Source organism: Solanum dulcamara, chromosome 10, assembly GCF_947179165.1.
Source record: "Solanum dulcamara chromosome 10, daSolDulc1.2, whole genome shotgun sequence".
NCBI classification, from domain to species: Eukaryota; Viridiplantae; Streptophyta; class Magnoliopsida; order Solanales; family Solanaceae; genus Solanum; species Solanum dulcamara.
Genome location: NC_077246.1, coordinates 1,303,895 through 1,330,556, shown reverse-complemented (window position 1 = coordinate 1,330,556; position 26,662 = coordinate 1,303,895). Strand labels below are relative to the sequence as shown.

The following is a 26,662-nucleotide window of genomic DNA, read 5'->3' as shown; positions in this document are numbered from 1 at the left end:
AAGCAATTTGGTATTTAAATTAGTTGGGACTTGAAATTCGCAATGAACAATAACTCCGGTGCAATTGGAGTTTGAAACATTTTGATGAATTTATTTATTCAAAGTCATATTTCATATAATTCAATCTAAAACTGCAAAATATATCTTTTCATGGATCGAAGGAAAAATCATTTTAGCTTGTGCTAGTGCCCTTAGAAATTCTCGGATTTCCATCTTCTATCTGGTAGACTTGATTAGTAATTATGCAATAACATAACTTGTAATTTGAGTTATGCACTCTCAACTTCATTATTATGTAGATAAATTAAACTTTTTTTAATTCATTTGTTAAAGAATTTGAAGGCCAATACTATTAACTCGCAAATTTGACACAAATTAAGAATGTAAGTTGAAGTTAATTAAACTATAATAATCAATTTATTATATCGTAAAATATCAAAATTAAATTAATATAATAAAAATATAATTTTTTTAAAAATCATAAACTAAAATTATTGAGTTAAAATTTTCAATAGCGTACCAACTCGCTCGTACCTACGAGTGACTTCGGAACCCCTCGCAATTGCCGCCAAAAATGTTCCCATTAGTCTGACGTGGCTTCTCAATAAAAAGGGCCCACATTACAAAACTGGGACCCACACGAAAATACAGTTCCACGTCATCAATAAAGAAAAATTATAGTCCATTTAAAAAAATTAAAGCTAACAGCCTTCCTCTTTTAACACTCTCATTTTCTGGTTTTTTTTTTTCTTCTCAAAGTTCCCTCCGTCCAATTCTATCTTCATTTCTTCATATCAACAAAAAATTTTTTATCAAAATTCTCCTTCTGCTTCTTCTTCTTCGCCGATTCGCTCAATCGTCGCCTCGATAAAGGAAGTCGACGATTGATCGAAGATTTTTCTATTATGGCGAAGAACAGAGAGGAGGAAGAACAACAACAACATAGAGCCGCGGTGGTGGCGTTGACGGAGGAGGAAGAGGAAGAATTGGAGGAGAAATTAGGTTCTAGTTTAACTCTAGAACGAGTCGCTGCCGCGAAGAAATTGATTGAAGATCATTATAAATCGCACATGAAACTCATCCAGGATCGTAAACAAAGGTATTTTTCTTCATTATTTCTTTTCTGCTTTATATGAGTTTTTCAAATTTTCATAATTATGTATATAAGATTGTGCCGAAACTATTTTGAATTGGAAATGTGTGTAATCTGTAGCTCGATCGTTTCAATGTGGTACGGAGGTTGACAGCTAGGTAAAAATGATCGGTTTATTATGAATTTTCATGTAGGCGTTTATTTCGGATTTCGTGTTTTATATGTGCAACGTGGATTTTTAGGTAAATTTTGATTTCTAATTAGAAATGTGTGCAATTTGTAGCTTGATCGTCTCAATGTGGTATGGAGAGGTTTACAGCTAGGTGAAAATGATTGGATTATGAATTTTCATTTAGGCGTGTGTTTCAGAATTTCGTGTTATATATATATATATATATTATTTGAGATGCAACAAGTAATTTTTAGGTAACTTTAGACTTTAAATTGGGAATGTGTGCAATCTGTAGCTTGATCATCCCAATGTGGTACAGAGAGATTGACAGCTAGGTAAAAATGATCGGATTAGGAGTTTTCATTTAGGCGTTTATTTTAGATTTCATGTTATATATATATATATATATAAAACGTTTAGTTGGGATGCAACATGTGATTTTTAGGTAACTTCAGATTTTGAATAGGAAATGTGTGCAAAATGTAGCTCGATCGTTTCAATGTGATAGGTTGACAGCTAGGTAGAATTAGTCATCATATTACATATTTTAGTGTAGGCATTTGTTCTAGATTTCGTGTTTTGTAGATGTACATACACAATATTTATTTGGAATGTGACATGTGATTTGGACAACTTTTAGGCTTTTGATTGGGAAATATGTGCTGGTTCTAATATGGTAGGTTGAGAGCCAATGGGAAATAACCAAATTATGAATTTTTATGTACAACATTTATTGGAAATTTGGAATGCAAAATTTTCTTAGACAAGTCTTTATGTGGAAAGTGTAGCTGGTAACAATGTATTAGGTTGACAACCAGCAAAAAATTGATTAAATTATGAAGATGCTATCTTTTCATGTTTATATACATACATGCACACATTCATTTGGATATGCAAACTTATGTGATTGGTTTGAAACACAATGTAACTCCTAATTCTTCTTTATTTTCAAGACAAAATAAACTTCTAAGCTGACAAGAAAGACGAGTCACTCTCTCCATTTGTCTTTAGAAAGATTATTCCCTGAAATTTCCTTTTCCCTACCAAGAAATAAAAGAAAGCAACTTGATGACTGAAGGTAGTAAACATGGACAAGATATATCTAAAATCACATAGAGTTACTTTGTCTCAAAAGGACCTCGAATCTCTCAAAATTCATGTCGATTTAACAAAAATAAGGACATACTGAAAGAAAAAGGTCCATGTAGGCAACACCGATTAGTTGGGAATAAGGCTTGCTTGTGACATTGTGCTTATATTAGGTCCAATGTTGCTAGGAGTTTTTTTGATCTATTAGATATTTGCAGGTCAATAGAACCTTTAGAGAATCCCAAACTAATGAATATTAGAATGAAATGGGGTTCTAATGGAGGAAGTGGATAGTGAGGATTCATATACCAACCCATAATAGCTTGGTATTGACCCCTAGTTGTTGTAAGATTTAGGACTTCACTACTTCTGAAAATGGAAAGGTTTTCTGCATTTTTCCTTTTTCTTATAGTGGTGTGTCAGGATGGATAAGAGAGCAAGGATCTTTTATGGTTAAGAGTTTCTATCTCTGAAGAGAGCATCAATATTTTAGAGCTAAGAGTTCTTATCTCCTCCAATGTTGGATAAAGTCATGATTTTCTGTATAGGGACTAGGCTAACATATGCTTAGGGGTTTCCTTTGATCAACAAAGGTCTCGGAGAGATGCATGTAGCTAGTGTCTTATCTTGTTTACTTGGTTGTTATTGCAATGGAGCACCTCTTGTCCTCCAAATATTGTACTCCTCTAAATCTTTTGATTAAAAATTATTTTCAACTAAACTGTTGTGGACCGAGTTATGTTAAATGCACTTTGTAGGCTCCCATACTTATAAGTTGAGCCAATCACTGAAGGAGAGTGATATTAGATGGAATTTCAACAACTCTTTTCTCTATCCCCTCATGTAGTATTGTCTATAAACTGTAGGCGTTTACTGCTAGAAAGGAAATTGGAAGGCTCTGCTGTACCAAAGGAGGAACAAATGAACCTTCTAAAGGAATTGGAGAGAAAAGAGACGGAGTATATCCGACTAAAGCGTCACAAGATTTCTGTTGATGATTTTGAGCTTTTGACGATCATTGGACGAGGAGCTTTTGGAGAGGTTTGAGATTCTGTATCTCTTTAGATTGAAAAATGTTTCATTCTTCGGGGATTATGTTTTCCACCCTGTGTTTTTTTGTTATCTGGATCAAACAACCTTTAAGACTGAATTATATATTATGAAATAATCAAAACTTCTATGGGGTTAGTTTTGACACCATTCATTTCAATGATCATCTCCTTCATATGTTTAACCTGAAGGAGCAAATTTGATGGATTCCTTCCATTCTCATGCAAAATCCATAATCATATTCTACCTTCAAAATTTGCATAACTAGATTCTTAAATTTATTTAGGCATTTAATAATTGGAGTCACTCATGATGCTTTTGCTTTTGTATCTCTCACTATTCTTGTGTAGCTCCATGTTATGATAACTTCTGTCACTGTAGTGCCCTAATTTTGAAAATCTTAATTGCTTTCCAAGGCTTCTGTAGTGTTCAGGAAGACAAATTTATTTGGTCCTTTTATTGAACATTAAGGGCACTTTGGTGCATTAAACTCCAGCTATGCAGGCGTTTGGGGAGGGATGTGCCATATTGCTTAAACCTGTGACCATGTGTTTCCTGTTTACCAGCACTGACTCCTGATAATGAGTTGCTGATTTAAATGCAAATCTATTTTGCAGGTCAGATTGTGCCGGGATAAAGTATCTGGAAATATATATGCAATGAAAAAATTGAAGAAGTCTGAAATGCTAAGTAGGGGGCAGGTGAGACCAAATCCTTCCTAACATGCTTAAGGGGCCAGTTGGTATCCATCTGCTTTGCTAAATAAGATTTTATTCCTACCTTGCTCTACTGTTTATATCAAGATGTGCAAGGAAATGCAGCATACCTTTATTCTTCCCTTGTGAAAATGCAGCTGAATATGTGACACTGCTGATTCCTCTGAACTCGCCCGATGTTGCAAGACAACTACTTTTCAGTAGAAGACTCTTTGCTATTAGTATTTATGTATTTCCCCTCCAACTTTCAAGTCATTAATGTCATAATAGGGATTTCACTCCTTCACTTTATGTAATACCTTGAACCTCTTTCTCCATCTAAATAATTTTCCTAACTAGAACAATGAGAAGACATGAAACTCCGTCTTCTATACTCCTTCCCCCTGCACCATTTTTCTTCCCCACCCTAACCAAAAAAAGCCTCTGAGAAAACTAAGGTTGTCTAGACGTCAGTTTTGAGCATGAATGAACAAGCTATAGTTTTTGTTTTAAGAAGTGATCTGATTTTCTTACCATATCTTTACATTACAGGTTGAACATGTTAGGGCCGAAAGGAATTTGCTTGCTGAAGCAGCGAGCCACTTTATTGTAAAACTTTTTTATTCTTTCCAAGATGCTGACTACTTGTATTTAGTAATGGAATATCTGCCTGGTGGTGATATGATGACGTTGCTGATGAGGGAGGACACATTAACTGAGACAGTTGCAAGATTTTACATTGCTCAAAGTGTTTTGGCCATAGAGTCTATTCATAAACATAACTACATTCACAGGTAGTTAATCTGTACTATGTAAATAATAATCGTATACACTGGAGACTTCTATGAAAGATTTGAAATGATATCAATGGTTTATGTCTTTTACCTAATGTTTGCAGGGATATTAAACCTGACAATCTTCTTTTGGACAAAAATGGCCACATGAGGCTGTCTGATTTTGGTCTATGCAAGCCCCTTGACTGTTCGAATTTATCTCCTATAAATGAAAATGAAGTGATGGATGGTGAGCAAAAGGGATCTGCTAACAAGGGAACTGGTTGGAATAGCTCCCTTGAACAACTGCAGCATTGGCAAATAAACAGGAGAAAATTAGTAAGTAGGACATTATTGAATACTAAACAGAAACACGGCTTATCTCATAACTTATAAACTTAATCCAGAATCCTTATTTTGGTTGATTTTTCAAGGATCATAGATGTGGAGAAGAAAAACTAAAAATTGGAAGAAAAGTACTCCCTTCGTTTCAATTTGCTTGTCTAATTTTCACTTGGCACGAAGTTTAAGAAAGTAAGAAGGACTTTTGAATCTTGTGGTCTTAACTTAAAAATATGTTGAATGTACCAAAATGTTCTTTAATCTTGTGGTCTTAAACAGGTCATATGGAAACTTGAAAACAAAGAGTTGCCAAAAAAGTAGAGAGGCATTCTTTTTGAAACAGACTAAAAAGGAAAGTGAGAAAAACAAATTGAAACGGAGGGAGTAATATCTTGTACCAGAACAATTGGTTTCGGAGAGTAACATACTTCTCTCCATAAGTTTAGGACCTGGAGTATTGAATTAATCATATGCAGAACTATCCACCACCAGTATTCTTGCTTTCGATATTGTAAACTTTTGTAATGTAATAAGGGAAACATAGCTCCAATAATTGGGTTGATAATGGCATATCAGTCAAGTCCACTTCCGATTTAACCTTCCACTTAAGATTGAGAAATAGTATAAAATCACTTTTGCTTTCTTGTAATCCAGTTGTTCTTTTCTTGGTAAGCTTTGTTACATAGTCTTTTTCCTTTTTGTTCGATGTGTCTGCTTTAGATAAGCCTATGCATATGGATCTGAAAAATGCATAAAGAATATTGCTGTAACTAACAAATGCCCTTGTTGGATACGTGGCTCTAGCTGATACTTTACAGGAGAAATTTTAGCAAAGTCAGTAAACAAGACTTTGTTGAAATTAGCACTGAGGCGTTGCTTCTTAAAAGTGTGAAGTTTTGTTAAAACAAAATTATTTACACAGTGCAGACATCTGAAAAAAACTGAAGTACAGAGATGAACTTTGTTAAGAATGGAAGATAAAGCATAGGGGAAATAACTAGTGTTGTGTATTACTCTTATTTATATTCTGAAGTAACAGATGTTGGTCTACAACTGTAAAGACAAGACTAACCTTTTCACCGAATGGCTCCCCCTGCCCAAAGCTGGTGTATAATGCATATGTCATGCATGCCAAGTTTGTTACAAGTCTACTTCACTCATACTGCAAAGGCTTAGTGAACAAGTTAACAACTTCGCTTTCAGATACTCCTTATGCTTTTTGAATGACATGTCAGAACTTTCTCCCACACAAAATGTGACTGCCAACCAGTATGTGCCACATTCTTCATCTCATTCCAGCTTCACACGAGTAATGGAAACGAACTAGAAATATCATTTATTCCAAGAAATGATCTTTTGATGCTACCTTAATTCCATGTCTTGTTTGTTAATTAGTTACCAGAACCTTTAATATTACCTGTTGCTATGGCAGGCATTTTCAACAGTGGGCACACCTGACTATATTGCTCCTGAGGTTTTACTGAAGAAAGGCTATGGAGTGGAATGTGATTGGTTAGCTTTCTTGTTTGTGATTAACGTGGATTTTAATTGGCTGATGTTTTAAAGGTTTTGATTGCTTTACTTTTCAAAGTTTAAAAGTGAATGTTCCATGTACTTGTTGCTGAACATAGCACACATGTTTTGCTTATGTTCTTTCTTTTAGGTATGATCACCTTGAATAGACAAAGTAAGTTAGTAGACTTAATCCATTATCCTCTTTTCTTTGCTTCATCCAGGTGGTCACTTGGTGCCATCATGTATGAGATGCTCATTGGTTATCCCCCTTTCTACTCTGAAGACCCGATAACAACATGTAGAAAGGTAATAGTGATTAGCACAAGTGTGTGCCAATACTTTAAGCAGCATTAACAACAGCAACAACAACATACCCAGTGTAACCCCACATGTGGGGTCTGGGGAGAGTAAAGTGTATTCAGACCTTACCTCTAGAGGGACACTACAAAATTTAGAACTTTGGAAAGGAAATCTACTTTCTCCTGTTCAACATTGATATCCATTTATCCTTTTGTTTAGTTAACAATCAAATTATCTTTTGAATAATTTGAAATGCTTGTGCAACTTTTCCGTCTAATGGTAGTTCAGTTACGATGCTTATGTAGCATGATTTCAATGCTGTGCTTTGACACTTGTTCTGGTTCTATAGATTGTTCATTGGAGAAATCACATAAAATTTCCAGAGGAAGCAAGATTGACTCCCGAAGCCAAAGACCTGATCTGTAGGTTGCTTTGTGATGCTGAAAATCGTCTTGGTTGTCGAGGAGCAGAGCAAATAAAGGTTTGTGTTACAATGATAGTCTTATTTTTCGATCAATTATAGATTCTTATACTTTATTCATGACTATAATCAGGCTCACCCCTGGTTCAAAGACATAAAGTGGGATAAACTTTATAACATGGAGGCAGCATATAAGCCAGAAGTCAATGATGCTCTTGACACTCAAAATTTCATGAAGTTTGATGAGGTGAATTACCATTTATATCTTATCCCATTTCTGTTTTCTTTTTTCCAAATTTTAGAGGAAGTTTGTGAGAAGTGATAATTCATCTTCGTAATTTAATCGTGACAGTATGTTTCGCTACTACACAAGCTATCTTAGTGGTATGGTGTGATAAAGAGTTAAGGTGATCTTATGACCTCTGTTTATTTTGTTACCTAACATTCATCTCTACGGGAATACAATATGAATACAAAGTGTTACCTATGGTTCACGGGATCCAGCAGCTTTTGCCTAAATCCTATATATGTATTAAAAAAATCCACTAAATAACTACAAATATTTGATTGTAGACTTTCATAATTGTATATTAACTTTATATTGTTGTAGGAACCCATAAAATTCAAATTGTAGACCCGCCTCTGCAGTGGAACATGTTATCAACATTTTCTTACTTAAATCCTCTTTCTTTCAGCGGATTAGGGATATTCCCGAGATAGGGCAGGGCTAGCTAATCCCATTTTCTCATGTTTCCTTTTTCTGACGACACTTCCATATTGATCTGATTCATTTTTAGTGGCTATCTTTCAACAAAGGGCTTAATCTCCGATGTTTGATTATTAAAAGTTTATATGGTTATATTCAACCATGACGAGATCAAAATTTTGTTGCCCTGAAGATTATTTTCCATATGATTCCTATTCATTTAGTTTCCTCCGCTTATATCCAGTAAGCACATCTTGTGTTGGCATGGAGATGGGGATTTCAAATAGCCAGATACAAAAGATTCATATGATAAAACAAAAGTTAAGGTGCCTCTTTCTTTTTTCCGGGCAATCAGAGTAGAAAGAACTGGTGAATTTATTCAAGATCCATTACTCATAGTTTTCCACCAAGAACGTATTCTAAAACTCTTTGACCCATGAATTTGGAGTATCCTTCTTTCACGCAATCCACAGGGTTTTGATTTGGATTTCAGCGGTTTCACTCTCCTTTTCTGATGAAACTAATGCCAGATGCTTTGTACACCGGGCTGCCCTTTTACTAAAGATGAGCCTATGGTACCAATCAACAATGACTGTGATGACTTGTTTTTAGTTTTTCTATCTTCTACTTGATTGCAAACTTGCTATGAGATCTACATCTATGCAGGACAGTAATTCATCTAGAGTATGTTTGCATCGAAGTGTTGGAGAAAAAAAAGTAAAGCCCAGAAGAAGTGAAAAATAAAGAGGAAAATTAAAAGCAAAATGAGAATGAAAAGCAGAATCAAGCTAATAATTCTTATCACCAAAATACATGGGACCATTTTCTGGAAAATTAACTGATAAAATTAGCATTTTTTATTCTCATTTGAATATACTTAAGCTTCGTTTTGGATGATCATTTTGATATTCATGTTTAACTGTTGTTACCAAGAACGCTTAGTTGAGAATTCTTTCGCAACTGATGTACAATTGGAACTCACTGCAGGCAAATCAAGCACCAGCAAAAAATAGTTCAGGACCCCATAGAAAGGTGAGTTTTCTTTTGCTACAATGAGTAAAGTAGTCCTATTTGAGCAATCCCGAAAGTTTTAGCTCATCTTTTTGGGGGTTTCTATAATGTATATGAGAAATTTACATGAAATTTTGCTTAGAATATAGGGTCTATGGAATGTCTAACAGTTATAATAGATATGTTTTATAAGATGTGTCAGGAATCTATGATCATCTAAGCTTCAGATATGTGAAATTGAATTTAGACTCATAATAGCATAGGTGAATAGTGTTTATGTATGTCATGATGATAAATCTTTTGCATCTCTACATCCCATACTGAATGTAATCATGTTTTGCTGAGTGTCTTGCTATCATCGTTTTTGGAATTTTCTTCTCCAGCCTACTTTTCTATTATTCCTTTCCAGAACACCTTTTCTTATAATGACGTGCTTAAGTAAATCTTTTCTGTTGTAATATTTATTTTGGCAGAAGCGTCTGATTCCCGAAGATTTAAGTTTTGTTGGCTATACCTACAGGAATTTTGAGGCTGTCAAGGGATTGAGACATTCTTTAGGTATGGTGACGTCCATATACTCTCGGACTAGTAGTTCTGTCATCTTATTTTGAAGGGAGCTCATGTTGAATGCTCTATCATCTACTAAGTCACTGTTAATTCTTATGCATTCTGTGACATGTATAATGTACAAGTAGAATGAATTCTGAGCTTCTATATCATTAATAAGACAGAAGGACCTATAATTTTACTGGTTATGATTTATAATGCTCACATGTGTTAATGTATTACTTGAACCAAGGGTCTATCAGAAACAAGTTCTCTACCTCCCAAAAGGTAGGGGTAAGGTCAGTGTACACTCTACCTTTCGAGACCCCACTTGTGGGAATTACACTGGGTATGTTGTTAATTGTTATACATGTGTTAATGTATGTCTTAATGCCTTAATTGAACTTAAGACATAAAGGTATATGACATGAATAAAGCGTTTACTGACTAACGGCATTGTTAGATTTCTGTGTACCAGCTTGAATTTCTTGTAGATGATTGGTCTTGCACTCAAACTTGACATTGTATGTACTTGCTGGAAACAGAAATCTTTGCTATCTTGCTGATTGTTTTAACTTTCATGTATAATGTTGTGTATGTGCTGGTTTTGTGAATGAGTTGCCTATAAGGCAGTCCAGTGCACAAAGCATGCCATATTAGCAGGGTCTGGGGAGGGTGTAAACAGCCTAACCTAACGCAAGCATTAGTGGTTGCTTCCACAGCTCAAACCAGTGACCTATAGGTCACACGGAGACAACTTTACCGTTGCTCCAAAGGCTCCCTTTCAATTGTTTGGAGCCTTCTATAGTGGGCAGGGGCGGAGCCACCTTATAGTGAGGGGTTCAGAACCCCCTTCGGCTAGTTCACGTGTCTACTTTTTCAGATTTTGAGCCCCCTTACTAAATATTCTGGCTCCGCCACTGATAGTGGGGTTAAACTGTTTGGAGCCCCCACTTTGATTTCTCTCCTCTTCTAGCTAGTATATAAAAAGTTTCTTAACCGCCGTTTCATCCTTGTAGGTGATTCTGCAGTGGATTTCTCAGGCAAGTGTTCAGTTGATGACAATGAAATACTTGTCCGCGCTGCATCAGCAGATACTTTAACTCTGTGATGAGCGTCCAAGTTCTGTGATAAAACTAACTGATCAACATGCCATTTTTATGGTTTTTTCTGGAGGTAATAACATTGAGTGTTCAATTCGAGTTCCCACCTTTGCTCCTTTGTCCACAAAAGCAGATTGCCATTTACTACACTTTTAACTGTAAAAGTGACAATAGGATCTCTGGGTAGGTTTCTTGTAGCTATCAATAGGAGTTTTCTTTTTCTTTTTCAAACTTGAAAGTTGTGTATACAAACATTAAGAGAGCATTTAACTTGACTACCCATGTAGGAAGAGCTAAGAATGACTTCAATCGTATCTGTCTAGATCCCTTTCAGTTCTTATCCCCAGATTTTGTACATTCACACAGCTGTACCAAGAAAATGAGGAAATCAAATAGTTTGCTTCCTTCTAAATCAGATTTTGTATTTTTTTTCATCCGCAGCCAGAGGTGTCAAATGGGCGAGCAGGATTAGAATGGATGGACCATGCCTGAACTGTTTGATACGCCTAAAGTTTGATTGGATAAAAATGGCAAGTTTTTCACGGATTGCCTCTCTTTTGGGGTGGGACCGGTCTTTAATTTTTGTCCTTAAATATGATGGTCTTTAATTTCGTCCCTACTGCTCATTTAATGAAAATTTGTGGATCAAAATACCCTTGTCAATAATCTGATCGCTCGGTACAAGTTTAAAAAACTTTTGTCTTGCTTGGCATAAGTTCGGTGGGAATTAAGTCATGCGGGATAATTTGTGAAGTATTTCAATGAACTAATTCACTCGACATAAATTTTGAGAACTTTTGCCCCGCTCAGCATAATTTATGGGTTTTAAAACTGAACTTTTGCATCGCTTGGCATGACATAAGTTCGTTAGGAATTCAGTTATGTTGTATGACATAACTTGTTATGCCTTTTACGACATAACTTGTGGGTTCTGCAATTGAACTTTTGCCTCGGCATAAGTTCCGTAAGGATGAAGTAATGCAATATGGCATAATTTGTAAGATATAAAAATATAAACTCATTCCTAGTGAAAAATTATTTGTTTTTCCCGTGTTGAGGGTATTTGCGGCCACTTTTTTAAGTGTTGAAGGGCGAAAATTAAATGCCATTAATTTGAGAGGTAAAAATTAAGCACCACCAGCAAAGTAGGGGCATTTTTAGCTATGAATTGCTAAAAATGGTCTAATTGAAATCTCAAAGGAAGTTCAAAAAGAAAATGTACTAAATATTCCCAGTTAGTCACATTGTGAATGTAACCTAGAAGTCATGATTAAGTAAAAAAGCAAATATTGCATACTTTTGTCATGCCAAGCGATGGGATTAGCTATATCTATTTACTTACAATTTGTGTTGATCGGGTATAGTATAATGATAACCATTACAGTAACAATAACATACCTAGTATAATTCCACAAGTAGGATATGAGGATAAGATGTACGTAAACCTTACCCCTACCTTTGTAGAATAGAATGTATGCGGACATTGCTCTGACCTTTGTGGGGGTGGAGAGGTTTTTCCGATAGATTCTCAACAAGGTGAGTCATTGAAATGTCTCTAAATTTATCATTACGAGAAATGGGAGCTCAATAATTTTACATTCAGTTCAACACTGACAATACATAACTTCATGTGCTAATAGATAGAGGTCAAATTGTAAACCAAAAACACTTGCAGCACCAAGGATTAATGTAAAAAAATAAGTCAGATCAAAAGGATATCTGGAGTTTATCCCATTTGAATCAAATGCATCGTAGAAAATGTCATAGTTACACTCCCAAGTACCTACCGGAGGCTTGAAAAGTACAACAATGGCTCCATCTGCTTCATTTGATTCTCAATGCCTTCTTAAAAGGCTTCTAATTTTTGGAACGCCGTGACTGGAAAAGCTATTTGACCAAAATTCTGGTTGATTGAGCATCACTTGCAAGACAATGTAGAAAACCTGTGGGAATAAGAAGTCAGAATAAATTTCAGGAATGACACACCTAGAAACATGCTTTTTGGGCAATAGGATGGAATTGCTATATCATACAAATCATCTAATTTTCTTGCAATAAGAGTTGGCGAAAGGAATGCACGTACATAACAAGGCTGGTCACAATATGTTGCTGAAATCACCCCAGCTGAAAAGATTCTAAAGCTCTTTCAGTTACATATTTAAGTGAAGTGAAACAATAAAAAAATTGAGCACAAGTACAATAAACAGTCGAGGACGATTAATCATTACTTTAAAGTAGGATCTGAGTAGTAACAGAAAATCCAACAGATGGGGAATAACAAACAACTACTACACTGGAGGTAGAGAGGTTGTTTCCGATAGACCCTTGGCTCGATGAAAAACAGATCAAAGCAGTTCGGAAAAGGAAATAACAGAAATGAAGAAGCCATGGCAAAATACTATAGAAAGCATGACGAAGCATTTTGAACAGTAACTACAACAAAAAGAAATACGAATATCGAAGTACAAGAAGTAGAAGATAATAATCGAAATTGAGGAACACGAAACCACAGGAGTAATACTATGACTACTAGTATGGAAACTACTAGTATGGAATGATAAGCGAGACCACACTCTACCACCTGTTAACCTACTACCCTAATGTGTGTCCTCCACAAACAAATATTTTTATTAAAAAATTGACCACTTAGTTTTATGATAAATTGTCGATAGTCAGATACAGGCAAGGAGTTAGTCCAAGCAACAAAATATGGCTTATGAGAGAACATTGAGAGGCTAAACCAAACTTGTGAACTATGAAACAGATTCACATTTAAGTGAGTGATTGTTTTTACCCTCTTCCCCGAGAAAGAAAGTGAGTGATTGTTTTTTACTTTTCGCTATGATTCCATTTACTATATATAAAAGGTGATTTATGATTTATCGAACGTTTTTTTTTCTTTGTCATCACCATTCCTTACCCATGTTTAAGGACAAATAAATGGTTAACCACAACTTTTGCAGCTCAATTATGGAGACAACACGACTATACTGAAGTTTTTGAAAATGTAGTATGATTCAACGTGTGTATTCAAAACCTGGATTACGTAGCACAGGTAGAAAATAACTTTAATTTGAATTGTTGATAACAAACATGTTTACTGAGATAACTGTATCAGCTATTAACAATTTGAAACTACCAGAACACAGATATTAGTAAATGATATTAGGAAGATAAATAACATACTAATATTCTTCAACCTTCACTATACGCAAATGGGTACGTAAATAGAAGTGAATGGAATACACATAAACAATCTTGCTCATACAAGAAAAATGGAACTAGCTACAGGGTTGAGTGAGTTGTACTGAGAGGCAAGGTCTAGGATATCAGAGGACAAAATAAAAAGGAAAAGGAAAAGAAAAAGAGCTGACGCCAAGATGATGAAAAAAGGGACAAAGAGAAAAGAAAATTTGCACCAAAGACACTCAAATATATACTTATAATAGACACACAAGAAGTTCCTACCTTAAATTATTTCTTTGTAAAAGCTACAAAAGGAGTTTACTACTGAGCAATGGCAAATACAGGATTCTCACAGGGGGTTTCGAAAAATAAAAATGTAGTGGCTGGGCTCTGAACTTGGAAACTCAAGGTGAATTTTGAACCCCTAAACCACTGAGTCAACCTCTAGGCTTGTGTTTAGGGAATTCAAAATCTATATATGTATATATAAAAAAAATTATCTTATATATACAATGTAATTGTTTGCTTGGGGGGGGGAGGGGGGCAGGGTGAACACCCTCCCCTGCTACTGAGACCGTGAAATGAATCAAACAAAGAATTAAGCAAACATACCAATTATAACTCAGTGAGTGTTGCCAATGGAGGTCCTGCGCTAGTGAAGTAAGATCCAAGATTGATATCCAGGTCATCGTACATGGTGATGAAAGGGTGACTCTGCATTACATGAAATCCCAAACAGACACTACATTAGTAATTCATCAATAGGCAACTTCGAGAAAGACAAAAGGTGCTATCACTACCATGAGTTCATTTGCAGACAGTCTGTCCTTCTGGTGCTTCTGGACACTGAAACAAGTTATTGTGTAGTGAGCTTCCAAACCAGAAAACACATCTACCAGACACTCATATGGACAATCGGATTAATAGTTCCAGAGGGTACAGAACTATCGCGCTTACCATGCAGATATGAATGAGCAAAAGTGTGGAGAAAATTGGTCAGGGGGTGCACAAGGTGCTGGTTGGTCAACTATGGTTTCCATAAGTTCATAGACGTTGACCCATCCTTCATCTCCTTCAGGTGGTGTATATGGGAAATGACCTGTTGCACACTCGAGCAAAACTAAACCCAAGCTCCAAATGTCGCTTTTGTAATCATAGGCACCTCCTGAAATCCTCTCTGGCTGTAGCAGACAACAGAATATCAGCAACTTGGAGGTTTTTAGCATAGGCAGATTGTAGTACTCCCTCCGTTTCAATTTGTTTATTTGGTTTTGACTTGACATGGAGTTTAAGAAAGTAAAGAAGACTTTTGAATCTTGTGGTCGTAAATTAAAGATATGTCAAATGTACCAAAATGTCTTATGATCTTGTGGTCTTAAACATGCCATGTGGAAAGTCGGAATTAAAAAGTTGCCAAAAGAGGAAAGAGGCATTCTTTTTTGAACAAACTAAGCAAACAAATTGAAACGGAGGGAGTAATAAAGTTGCAGAAAAATATGCTACAAAATATTTCTCTCTGTGATATTTATGAGTGAAAATTATCTAGCAGAACAGTTCTACACTCGCTTTTACAAAAATCAGGTCACAGATACTCACAGACATATAGTTGTATGTGCCGACAAAGGTATTAGCCAGTCCAGACGTGCTTGCCAGTACTGCACTCACACCAAAGTCGGTGATTTTGACATCACCTCTGTGATTGATTAGCAAATTCGAAGGTTTCAAATCCCTGTGAATAATATGCTTCTCATGATGAAGATACCACAAGCCTTTGAGAACCTAATTGGTGAAGGAACAAGGTTGATAACATTAGTACTTGAACAAATTCTTCTCTTGCGGAATTCAAATTGTTCACTGGCTACCTGTTTGCAGATAATAGCAAGATATCGTTCAGGTATTGTTTTGACCTTTTTCAGAAAATCTGCTAAGGAGCCACCATCCATATACTCCAAAATTATGGAGATAGCACCATTATCGAAGAATGACTGATAGCATATGACAACATATGGACACTGGGATGACTGATTAATTCTCAGTTCTTGAGCAATATGCTTGCGCATGGACTCGTCAATATTCATCTGAATAACCTGAATGATATAAAACTGCTTGTCACAAAGGGAAACAAGTATAGCTGGTAAAATAAGGCAGCAGTGACATATGCAGGGAACATAATGCATTTATTCATTTAGAAGACAAATCTCTTAAGACAGCCCGAAGAACACAGTAAACTGAAAAATAGTTTAATCAGTAGAGTGGTGGAGATCGCAGGCGACATGTTTTTAAAATATTTAAGAGAATAAGAGCCTGACAATTAAAGCATATGTCGACATCTTCCGAAGGATCGTCCAATAGACAAACCCCTCCATCAGCATTGCAAAGAACAAGGCAATATGATCTTTATTCCTCTACTTATGCAATCAAGAACTCAAGGCTTGAGTGTGAAAGAAGTAACTGTTAGTGATCATGCCAATCAAGAGGAAGATGGACAAAGTCAATAATCAACACCTTCCAATGATGGAATAGAGAATCAAGCAAGCATTCTATCTGCAAAGGTTCTTAGTGGCGGTGTAATAGAATGGTGAGACTCGAAAGCACCCTGGTAGCGGTAAGATAGCAATTTCAATATTCTGAAACTGATTGTAATTTACTTTCAACTCTTCAGGTTTTCGGCCCTGGGGGGGGGGGGGGAGTATTTGGTACTTGCATCAGCCATATTAGACTGCAACACCACTAGTCTGTAAAAATTTACATATTGCTGCCAAATATGGTACAAGCTATAAGACAAGAAATGGATCAATAGGGAGGAAACATCTCTATGGAAGCCCTACTCTTTGTGTCTCAATCCTCAAAATTCCTCTTCTATTATTTTTTTAAATGGAATACACACCAAATTATTGAAACATATCAAACCGATATGTAAACAATCTGCTGCTAGTCAAAGGAATCACCAATAAACAAGATAAGCAGAATAGAGATGGAAGCCAAATATACCTTGAGAGCGAAAAATTGTCCTGTCCATTTATGCTGAACCAGCCGCACAATACCACCATTTCCCTTTCCAATAACTTTAACTGCTTCAAAATCAGCTAAGCATAACTGGTTGTCTGATGGCTGTATAACTGAAGGCTGAAGAAAAAATTGCAAATGCCAGAATAAATACACTATGATAGTCATAACGGATTGCGAAAGTGGATACAAACGAAGATGAAGAACACAAAATGTCCAGGTATGGATTAAAAAAACTACACCTCAATTCCAAGCAGGTTGGCATCAGCTAAGTGAATCCTCACTGCCCTTATCGCTCCATTTAAGTCTGTCTTAGTCTGATATTATTAAAAACAAAAGTTTCTCTACATTTCCTAACGCCATATACAAAAAGTCAGTCCCAACTAATTCGTATCGTTTATACAAAAATATGTCTGGCTCTAGATTCAAATGCTTAAATTGTAATTTGGACCTTTCATATAAGATGAGTTCCTAAACACTTTAATATCAGCATTCAGAAAAGCAGCTCAAGAGATTTAGATCTTCTAATTTAGCTTCCATCTCAAATTCTTTATAAGCTGGCTCGGAGTAAGCATTAAAAATATTCAATTCTTTGTGCATTTAGATTTGTTAGCTAAACATTTGAGTTCAACAACAACAACACACCCAGTGTAATCCAACAAGTGGGGTCTGGGGAGGGTGAAGTGTACGCATACCTTACCCCTACCTCGTGGAGGTAGAGAGGTTGTTTTCGAAAGATCCTAGGCTCAAGTGCAGCAAATCAAAATATTTACAAAAAAGGGAATACAACAGTGAAGAAAACATGTCAATTGATAAGGAAAGCAGTATAGAGCATTCGGAGAAAAGAAACATTAACAACAATGAAATAATGTGGTAATTGAAATATAATAGACAACATATGGTAACAGATAACAAAGGCAAGAAAATACATGTATAAGGCTAATACTACAACAGGCACGGTGCTCCCGACTCCCACCAAGCCTAAACCCGCCGAAAAGCGAGTCAAACTCATCTGCCTCCTTAACTTCTACCCTAATCCGCAACCTCCATACCCTCCTATCTAAAGTCAGATAACCATTCAAATTCAAACTTCAAAATTCCAAAGCCAGATTACAGAATGATAAAAGCAATTGAATCAAACCAAACAGTTCCTTAAACAAATATAGCATAAGGAATTCAAAAGAGAAAGTGTACAGCAGCAACTTCACTCTGCGAAACGATTCGAACTCCATCTCTATTCACCAGAAGATCTCCATCCTTAAATGTCCCTGATTCAGTCCTATACAACAAAATACCAAAAACTTCTCATCAAAATACATAAGCACAGAAAAAGAGGCAACAGAAACAAAAGATACAAAAAGTGGATCCAAGATTTTAGCTCAGTAGACACACAATACATATGAATTTAGCATAAATGAATATTCCTGGAGACATTTACACACACAAACACATAAGGAGAGAGGTATAAAGTAAGTACAGGAATTTGGAGAGAGCAACTTCATCAGGAGGAGGAAGAGAAAGTTTAAGATTAGGAGCAAAAGATCCTTTCTTCATAGCTAAATCTAGTAAAAACACAGTAAAAATTGCTTCTTGGGCAACTGGGGTTCTTGAATTCTTCTTAAAAATCACTTTTTTTTATGGAAATCTTGAACACCCAAAATAAAAGTTGCTTCCAGGCAACTGGGGTTTTGGTAATTCTTCTTAAAGTTCACTCTTTTATAGAAATCTTGAGAAAGATCAAAGTTTGAAACTGCTTCCAGGCAACTGGCTATTTTGTATTTTAGTTAAAAGTTCACTCCTTTATGATTTTTTTTAAAATTTTTTGATGGGAAAAAATTGGGGAGCTTTGGGGCATTTCTGCTTAGGTGGGTCAACTGAAAGACACTGTGCAGAAGTCTTGCAAATAATAGCAGAAATTATGTGGTTGTTGTATCTATTACTAGCTTGACTAGAAATCAAAAATATACGTGCTTCGGTGTCTAAATGAGTCCAAATATAAGTAATTTGTTCAATTCGCCCAAAATTTTTATGGATTGAGCTCAAAATAATTTGTATTGGATTTAATCTCAATTCATTCAAGCCTTAATCCATTTTAAAAGAATCTTCAATTGAACCCAACTTAATCTCCAATTTCAATCCGTTTTAAGGCTCTTTATTTGCATTGGTGTAAATATATAAATTACTATCTATTTTATATTTCTTAGGATTAATCTATCCATTTGTAAATTTTTATTTTTATTTTCTTGAGTTGAAATTTAAATTGTGATTATAAAAGGTAAATAATAATATGTTAAAATTATTGAGATTAAGCAGGTCAAATTAAACGAGTTATGACCCAATCCGAATTTCAGCCCAATTGAGTTCAACTCATTTGAGCCCAAAGTAAATTTGGATGGGTCATGATCCAATTCTATTTTTATTTCAATCATTTTAATATTTTCAATTTCAATCCAACGTGCCCATTTGATACCCCTAATACATACAGAGAGAGAGAGAGATGGTGATGGTGATTTAAAGAGAAGGAAAAAGTAGGTTGTACAAATTAAGAAAAGTTTTTAACATCAAAAATTGTGATCTTTGAAAATTAAAAATCATAGTAATAACATATGTAATTCTATAAATGAGATGATTGTGATGTGTAGTGTGTATATAGATTTTATTTTTATCTCATAAAAATAAAAAAGTCGTTTATGATAGACTCTCAATTTAAGTAAAGCATTTTAAACAAATTTAAGAAGGAAATAGAAGTCAAGATGAAAATAATTGAGAAAGAATAGTAAACAACAACAAAATAATAGAATAATTAAAGCAACATATAATAATTTTTAAAAAATAAAGATAATAGGATATTAAAAATAACATTGATATGGAAAAGGAGGAGTAAATAAGGTGTTCCAAATTGTTACCATGCCTCTCCTACAAGCAAATAAGACATTGTTCAACTATTTATAAACTTTTTATTCTAATTTTTTTATTTTTATAATATTTTATTTATGATTATGCTCACCATAAATTGAAAATTAAATTGTGTGAATAAGTGAGTGGGGGAAATGAGTGGGAAAGATGATAAAAACACTATCTAAATCAAAGGATTACACTTGCTGACTTTTCTTCTGTTGTGTTGTGTGGACCTTTCATTTTCTTTTTTTTTTCCATGTTTTATTTATGGTTCCTTCTTCCCCTTTTCCTCTTTTTTACTATATTTATAGGTCTTCTTTTTGAAGTTTGAACTTCTTTTTTTAAGTGAAATATTCGTTCTGTTATATAGAAACAGATTTAATAAATATTGAAAACTTTCCAATAAAATATTAAAATGAAAAGATCTATAAGATAATGAGTTATTGATTAATCAATAATTTAAAGTGCTGAAAAAGAGCCTTGTTATTATCTAAATCGACGTAAAATGCATTACGGTGTAAAGTCCAACTAAAGCTTTCATGAACGATCTTATTCATCTTGATTGAGGAATTCTTATGGACCGCTAAATCTTCTCTACCCTTACAGTACTTTCTAGAAAAACTATATAACTTTGGATAATTATTTTTTAAATGTTGTGGTAGTTTTCACCAAAAATAGAACACTTGGAATCTTCTTTATATATTTACAAAAGTTTTATTTTGTATTCTAACATTTTTTTATCAAACAAATCAAATTAAATAAGGTTATCAAAAAGGTCATGTAAGCTAAAAGAAAAAGGCTTATGTCTGATGTTTATATAAACTCAATAAACATATAATATAATCTTTTAATATATATTATTGTTAATTAAGTATAGTTAACTAATGCATAATCTCACTTTCATTTACTAACTGCATAGTTTGTGGTAAACGTTTGATTTATTCACAATTAAACTAATATTGTGAAGCAGCTTGGCAAATTGCACAGGTATTCGATTTTGATATTGTTTTTTCATTTTTTTAAAAAAAAATTACACATATATTTATCTTAAAATAACTTTAGATATATGGTATTTGATTGAAGTTCATTTATATATAATTGAAGTTGAGTCATTTATATCTCGCTTAGATCATTTTCGCTTGAACTTCACTCATACATGACTGAAGTTCAATCATTTTATTCGACTTCAACTATTTGAACTTGAGTCGTAGATGCATGAACTTCGACACAAAATAACTAAAGTCAAATAAAAAAAACTCAATTTCAATCATATAAAGTGATTATATACACAAAATATATGATTAAAAAAATATAAATTAAATGACGATTTTAAAATTCTATTTTATTCAAATTAAAACATCACATGCCCGGCTATTGCGGTAAAAGGACCACAAATTGACTCTTCATACCAACTAAAATCAATTTAATTCACTAATCTACACATATACTTTCTATAAAAGTCTTTTTTTTAAAAGGTAAAATGCTTTTTCCATTGACAACAAAGATAAATAAATATTGACAATTTGTCATAATTATAATCAATGCACCAATTTGGCCAAGGTTGAATTGTCAAAGAAATTTTTTCTTAATGCCTATTTGTCTATCTAAACACAAAAGTGAAAGTGGTATCAATTGATCTTTCCTTCTCAATTGTTAGTTATTGTCTCCTTTTTTTTTTTATTTCTCATTACGTGTTCGGAGTCCGTAGAGCTTTGATTAAATTTGAATCGTACACGGCAGGAAACTCATTCGAAGGTGATGCTCCCAACATGATTTTCTCCATACTCAGTCGAATCGAGACTTTTAATAAAGAATAAAACAGTCTCATCACTGCACCATAACTTATATTGATGTTAATTATTGTCACATGTACAAGCAAGGGAGAAATAATAATATTATGAGATTTTGAGAGTTTAAAATAGTTATAAATTATCTATGGTTCTTGGAATTAGAGAGAACTAATAATTTTGATCATAATATTTTTCTTTGTAATGGTTGTATTTTTACGTACGTTAGACAAATGATTTTAATATTAATGATTCACGATTCTACGTAAAAGATTAGTCTTAAGATCAACAAATTTTATATTAGAAGAGTAATCTTAAATATATACCACTTCTTTACTCAAGCAAATTGAAATGATTGCAACTTTTCAACAACTTCTTGAAAAGTAACTTTTTTTTTAATTTAAACTAATTTATTTTGATCATCAATTTGGAGAGAAATAAAATATTATATTTCTCTATATTTCTTATCTTGTATTTATATTATTTCATCATAATTAAAAAAAATAATTAAAAATCCAGCATTTTCTCATACAATATTTTCCTCTCACGAGGTTCACATTTTAAAATGTGTAACGACAATATCAAAACATGAAGGACTCAATTGCAAAATATATAAATAAAATTCTACCGTCTTCTTCTCCGTTAGCGAAATTCACGACAGAGCCCTTCAATTTTCCTTAGGGTTTAATTCTTACCCAATCCAAAAATCGCCATGAAATTAGCTTCACTTGACAGTGTACAAAATGCTCACGACGATTCCATTTGGTCGGCGGCGTGGGTCCGGTCGACGGAGGAATCTCCGGCGTTACTTCTCACCGGAGGTCTTGATGAAACTGTGAGGCTATGGGACCCGAGTAACTTTACTTGTGTTCAAACTTTCACCGGTCATTGTCTCGGTGTTGTATCTGTTGCTACTCATCCTACTCGTAGAATCGCTGCATCTGCTTCTATAGATAGCTTTATTAGAGTTTTTGAGGTTGATACTAATAAGACTATTGCTACTCTTGAAGCTCCTCCTTCTGAAGTCTGGCAATTGCAATTTAGTCCCAATGTAAGTAAAGGAAAATGAAATTTCGATTGCATTGAATTGCTTGTTATTGAAGGAGCCTTGGTGTAATAATAGGTAAAGTAGTTTTCATGTTATCAGTAGGTCGCATATTCGAGTTGTGTAAACAGTCTCTCGCATTGGAAAAAAGTCTCTCGCATTTCCCACCGTTTCTGAGGTCACGAACATAACTGGAGCTTAGTGCATCAAGCTGGCATTTTTTGAATTGCTTGTTATTGGTACTAACATTTAGCTTTAGTTTGAAGATGCATTGGAAACAACCTCTTGCAGAAATTTCTGGAGGGCAAGGCTGCGAACAAGAGACTCTTGTGGTCTGGCCCTTCCCCGGACCCCGGGCTTAGAGGGAGCTTAGTGCACCGGCCTGCCCTTTTGTTTGAACGGCTTGTTATTGGTGTTAAAATTTAGCTTTAGTTTGAAGATGCATTTGAATTGATTCAGCTTTTTTAATGATTGATAATGTGGTGAAATATCTAGGTTGGAAATTTGTAGTGTTTTACATTTAGTATGATTTTTTATGCATAAATTTACAGGTTTGTTTGGTTTTAATTGGTTTGGTTAAGAGACTTGTATGCTAGTGCTGGGAGAAGCCTTAGTTTCATGAAAGATTAAATATTTGTTCTAAGAGACAGATTATTCACCAGTATTTGAATGGTATGTTCTGGTCCAGTCCAGTACCGAGCAGAATGGATATCACTGAATTAAGTAGGGCGATCCAAACTAGTTTGGAATTGAGGCTTCAAATATGATTGATTAAATTGGTTGTCACTGTTAATCAATCATCTAGTGGTTTCTCTTTTTCCTTTTTCTTTTTGATTGGCTGTTGACAAGTATTATTTGTTCTTCTAGTGCTAGTCAAACTGTTAATGGTTGTCCTAGAAGTTGATCTTAAGGTTAGGGCCTGAGAGAATATTCATATATCTTGCATTTCTATACAAAATCCTGATTACAAGTTCAATGGAAAAATATCCTCCTTTGTACTTCTACCTTTTTACCCTGTTCCTTCAAAAATTGCTTAAGATAGGTAACAATATGGGTTCCCTTATTTTAGTGTTTTCGAAAGGGAACAAGTGAATAACTGCTTTTACTTGTTTAGTTGTTGAGTGGCGGTGCTAAAATTCCTCTAGATTTTTTAATGCAAATACCTTTTGAACAACAAATTACAGGATGGAACTCAAACAGATATCTGAAATGGCTCCTTAAATTATCTTGTTAGAATGCCCTAAGGTCCTTCCTAAGTAGAACGATTGGCTCCACAAATTCTTTGCCCCCAGAACTTAGTTCAAGTGATAAAGGTTGAGGGCCCCCACAACTTAGTTCAAGTGACAAAGATTGAGGGACTCGTGACTTAGGTCGCAGGTTCAAGCTGTGCCGCATGAACTAAGCCTGATATTTAGTTAGAGAAGGGTAGAGAGACTAGCCCATTATCCCCAAGTTTCAAATACCAGTTGTTGGTCCTAAGGGTTGGCCCTAGACAGATTTGTCGGTCATCAAAGAGAATTCTTTCTGATTGTGAGGTGTAATGTAGATCTGGATGTAAGCAAACACATATTTGATGAAGTGGGGGGATATTAAGAAGACTCTGTATCAACCATTGCTTCTTGCTGCACTGTGGTAAATACGATCTGAAGATATCTTAGTAGATTTGAACACTTAGTTGCCACTATATGAAGTTTTGGTGCTCCTTTCATACTTAACGAGTGATTCATTTATCTTTATGGTTTGTTTGAGACAAAGATTTGTTCGACTAACCTGATCAACTACCTCTCAGTCCCAAATTGTTTGGGGTCAATTGACCTATCAAAAAGTAGAAAAAGAACAAGAAAATTGTTATTTTCAATGAAGTCTTCAATAATTGGGATTCATTTCCTTTATTAAGAGTTAAAAGGGCGTTGAGATTTATACTTGCCACTTCCACATTTATCTTTGTGGTTTACTTTGAAATCTATCTCATCATACATCACTACTTGTTTCTATCAGTATGTATGTTGCTTGATCTATTGTCTTCTGGTTTTCAAGGTTTGTGGAAGAGCAATGTCTCCTTTTTTATTTAACTTTTTGGCGCACATCTTTATGGGAAGCTTTAGGCAGTCCCCTTACGGTTCTCACATTTTCCAGGGTAGCAATCTGGCAGCAGCTGGAGGTGGTAGTTCATCAGTCAAGCTATGGGATACTACTCAGTGGGAACTTGTTATCACAATGTCAATTCCTCGTCAAGGAGCCCCACAACCATCTGATAAAAACACCAACAAGAAATTTGTCCTTTCAGTTGCATGGAGTCCTGATGGTAGGCTTCTTGCTTGTGGATCAGTTGATGGGACTATTTCTGTTTTTGATGTAGCTCGTGCCAAGTTCCTTCACTTCTTAGATGGCCATAGCATGCCTGTGCGTTCTCTGGTGTTTTCACCTTCACTTCACGATTCAAGAATACTCTTCTCTGCATCAGATGATGGTCATGTGCATGTGTACGATGCTGAGGGGAAAACATTGCTCACATCTTTATCGGGTCATGCAAGTTGGGTTCTGAGTGTTGATATCTCCCCAGATGGGGCTGCAATTGCAACAGGTTCAAGTGACAAGACGGTCAGGCTGTGGGATCTTAAGATGAGAGCGGCTACACAAACTTTAACCAGCCATACAGATCAGGTTTGGGCTGTGGCTTTTGGACCAACATCAAGGACTGATGTTCGGTCCTGTATGCTTGCAAGCGTGTCTGATGACAAGAGTTTATCATTCTATCAGTACTCTTGATTGTTGTGGGTTAATCACCCATTGCATGCCTATATGTTGGTAGGATGTATCAAGAAAACATTTGGTTTCTTTTCGATGGCATGACTTTAGGTTTCAGAGTCATACAACACGAAATGCTATTGATTCAATCTCTAGAAAACATATCAATTTCATATCCAGTAGGGTTGACCTCTTATGAAGCAGAGCATGCTCACTTTCTTGATGTTCTTCGTTATTGTATAAATTATCGATGGAGCAGATACTTATTTCCCGTCATTTGGGACAACTGTCGGAGTTCCTTCCTGGTGCTTTCGTTGAGTTTTATGCGTCTCCATTTTAGTAGTAGCTCATACTTCCCCAGAAGTTTTCGAACTGAACTACTGAATTAGAAGCTGAATTTTCCTTCAATTTTGGAGTTTTGCATGTTTTAATTTTATGTTTCCAGAAAATAATCCAAATATCAGACCACTGGCACCCTACTATCAAATACTCCTATTACTTGCATTTTAACCAAAGAAGCATATTAGTTTGCTTTTTATCATTGTGTTTCCCAGTATAATTCATTCCTCCTCCTCTTTTTTCATGATGTGGTACTTTAACTAGGCTGCTTTATTTGAGCCGACGAAAACAGTTTCTCTATCTTTTTAAGGTAAAATAAGGTTGTATTGTATACACACAATCCTTTCGAGACCTTACTTGTGAGATTACACTGGGTATGTTACTGTTGTTGGTACTTTAACTAGGTTAGTCTGCTAGTGTGATCAGGTAAGAAATACAGCTGAGGGAAAAGATAATTAGGAGAATTACACCTCAAATCAATATAAAAGAGATTGTGTGTCGTGGTAGATAGAGTTATTCGATTTTTTGTTAGTGGAGGTGAAAGACTAATCCAATGGGTTAGTCGATGGTCGAGATATGCACAAACTAGTGACATAGTGGCGAATTTAGAGCACAACATACATGTTCTTGGAGAGTTAAAAGAGATAAATCCTAAACAACTTACACAACATTGGTGGATGTAGACTACGATTTGCGGATTCATAGAAACTCAATAACTTTTGTCGATACCTCATATATATATATATAACAAGAAATTCACCAAAATATCTATAAATATTTATTTATGAACCAGTTAATATTATATAAATTAATATAAGAATTCATAAACTTCAAAAA

General features: G+C 34.9%; 3 protein-coding genes across 7 annotated transcripts; 2 read left to right on the top strand and 1 right to left on the bottom strand.

Annotated features, from left to right (window-relative positions):
* Window positions 1-743: 743 nt before the first annotated feature.
* LOC129871149 (uncharacterized) lies at window positions 744-11,582 on the top strand. Of its 3 annotated transcripts, XR_008762194.1 has the most exons (13): window positions 744-1,099; window positions 3,221-3,395; window positions 4,022-4,105; window positions 4,652-4,893; window positions 4,998-5,211; window positions 6,647-6,726; window positions 6,951-7,035; window positions 7,379-7,510; window positions 7,584-7,697; window positions 9,144-9,188; window positions 9,641-9,725; window positions 10,733-10,889; window positions 11,258-11,582. XR_008762194.1 is itself a non-coding variant. In XM_055946035.1 (12 exons), exons 1-12 carry the CDS (start codon window positions 906-908, stop codon window positions 10,822-10,824), a joined length of 1,542 nt encoding a protein of 513 aa, XP_055802010.1. In that variant the 5' UTR covers window positions 744-905; the 3' UTR covers window positions 10,825-11,127. The 3 variants fall into 3 exon arrangements, 2 of the variants coding, with proteins under 2 accessions (XP_055802010.1, XP_055802011.1); XM_055946035.1 differs by lacking the exon at window positions 11,258-11,582 and having other exon boundaries at window positions 10,733-11,127; XM_055946036.1 differs by lacking the exon at window positions 11,258-11,582 and having other exon boundaries at window positions 9,688-9,725; window positions 10,733-10,782.
* A 775-nt stretch (window positions 11,583-12,357) lies between these two features.
* Window positions 12,358-18,863, bottom strand: LOC129870073 (mitogen-activated protein kinase kinase 2-like). Of its 3 annotated transcripts, none has more exons than XR_008762030.1 (10): window positions 18,486-18,863; window positions 18,203-18,287; window positions 16,994-17,128; window positions 15,865-16,089; window positions 15,599-15,781; window positions 14,960-15,183; window positions 14,803-14,848; window positions 14,615-14,716; window positions 12,900-12,951; window positions 12,358-12,759 (listed from the first exon to the last, which is right to left on the bottom strand). XR_008762030.1 is itself a non-coding variant. In XM_055944655.1 (10 exons), the coding sequence occupies exons 1-8, from the start codon at window positions 18,560-18,562 to the stop codon at window positions 14,618-14,620; spliced, it is 1,074 nt and encodes a 357-aa protein (XP_055800630.1). In that variant the 5' UTR covers window positions 18,563-18,863; the 3' UTR covers window positions 12,358-12,759; window positions 12,900-12,940; window positions 14,615-14,617. The 3 variants fall into 3 exon arrangements, 2 of the variants coding, with proteins under 2 accessions (XP_055800630.1, XP_055800629.1); XM_055944655.1 differs by having other exon boundaries at window positions 12,900-12,940; XM_055944654.1 differs by lacking the exon at window positions 12,900-12,951 and having other exon boundaries at window positions 18,486-18,860.
* A 3,425-nt stretch (window positions 18,864-22,288) lies between these two features.
* LOC129871177 (WD repeat-containing protein VIP3-like) lies at window positions 22,289-25,804 on the top strand. The gene is made up of 2 exons (XM_055946058.1): window positions 22,289-22,744; window positions 24,875-25,804. The coding sequence occupies exons 1-2, from the start codon at window positions 22,406-22,408 to the stop codon at window positions 25,505-25,507; spliced, it is 972 nt and encodes a 323-aa protein (XP_055802033.1). The 5' UTR covers window positions 22,289-22,405; the 3' UTR covers window positions 25,508-25,804.
* Window positions 25,805-26,662: the final 858 nt, after the last annotated feature.

Coding starts and splice junctions, on each gene's coding strand:
- LOC129871149 (XM_055946035.1), top strand. CDS start 906: ATGGCGAAGAACAGAGAGGAGGAAGAACAACAACAACATAGAGCCGCG. Junction 5,212..6,646: donor AAATAAACAGGAGAAAATTA/GTAAGTAGGACA, acceptor TTGCTATGGCAG/GCATTTTCAACAGTGGGCAC. Junction 7,698..9,143: donor ATTTCATGAAGTTTGATGAG/GTGAATTACCAT, acceptor AACTCACTGCAG/GCAAATCAAGCACCAGCAAA.
- LOC129870073 (XM_055944655.1), bottom strand. CDS start 18,562: ATGAAGAAAGGATCTTTTGCTCCTAATCTTAAACTTTCTCTTCCTCCT. Junction 15,782..15,864: donor TTGCTATTATCTGCAAACAG/GTAGCCAGTGAA, acceptor TTCACCAATTAG/GTTCTCAAAGGCTTGTGGTA. Junction 14,717..14,802: donor TGTCTGCAAATGAACTCATG/GTAGTGATAGCA, acceptor CATGTAATGCAG/AGTCACCCTTTCATCACCAT.
- LOC129871177 (XM_055946058.1), top strand. CDS start 22,406: ATGAAATTAGCTTCACTTGACAGTGTACAAAATGCTCACGACGATTCC. Junction 22,745..24,874: donor AATTGCAATTTAGTCCCAAT/GTAAGTAAAGGA, acceptor CACATTTTCCAG/GGTAGCAATCTGGCAGCAGC.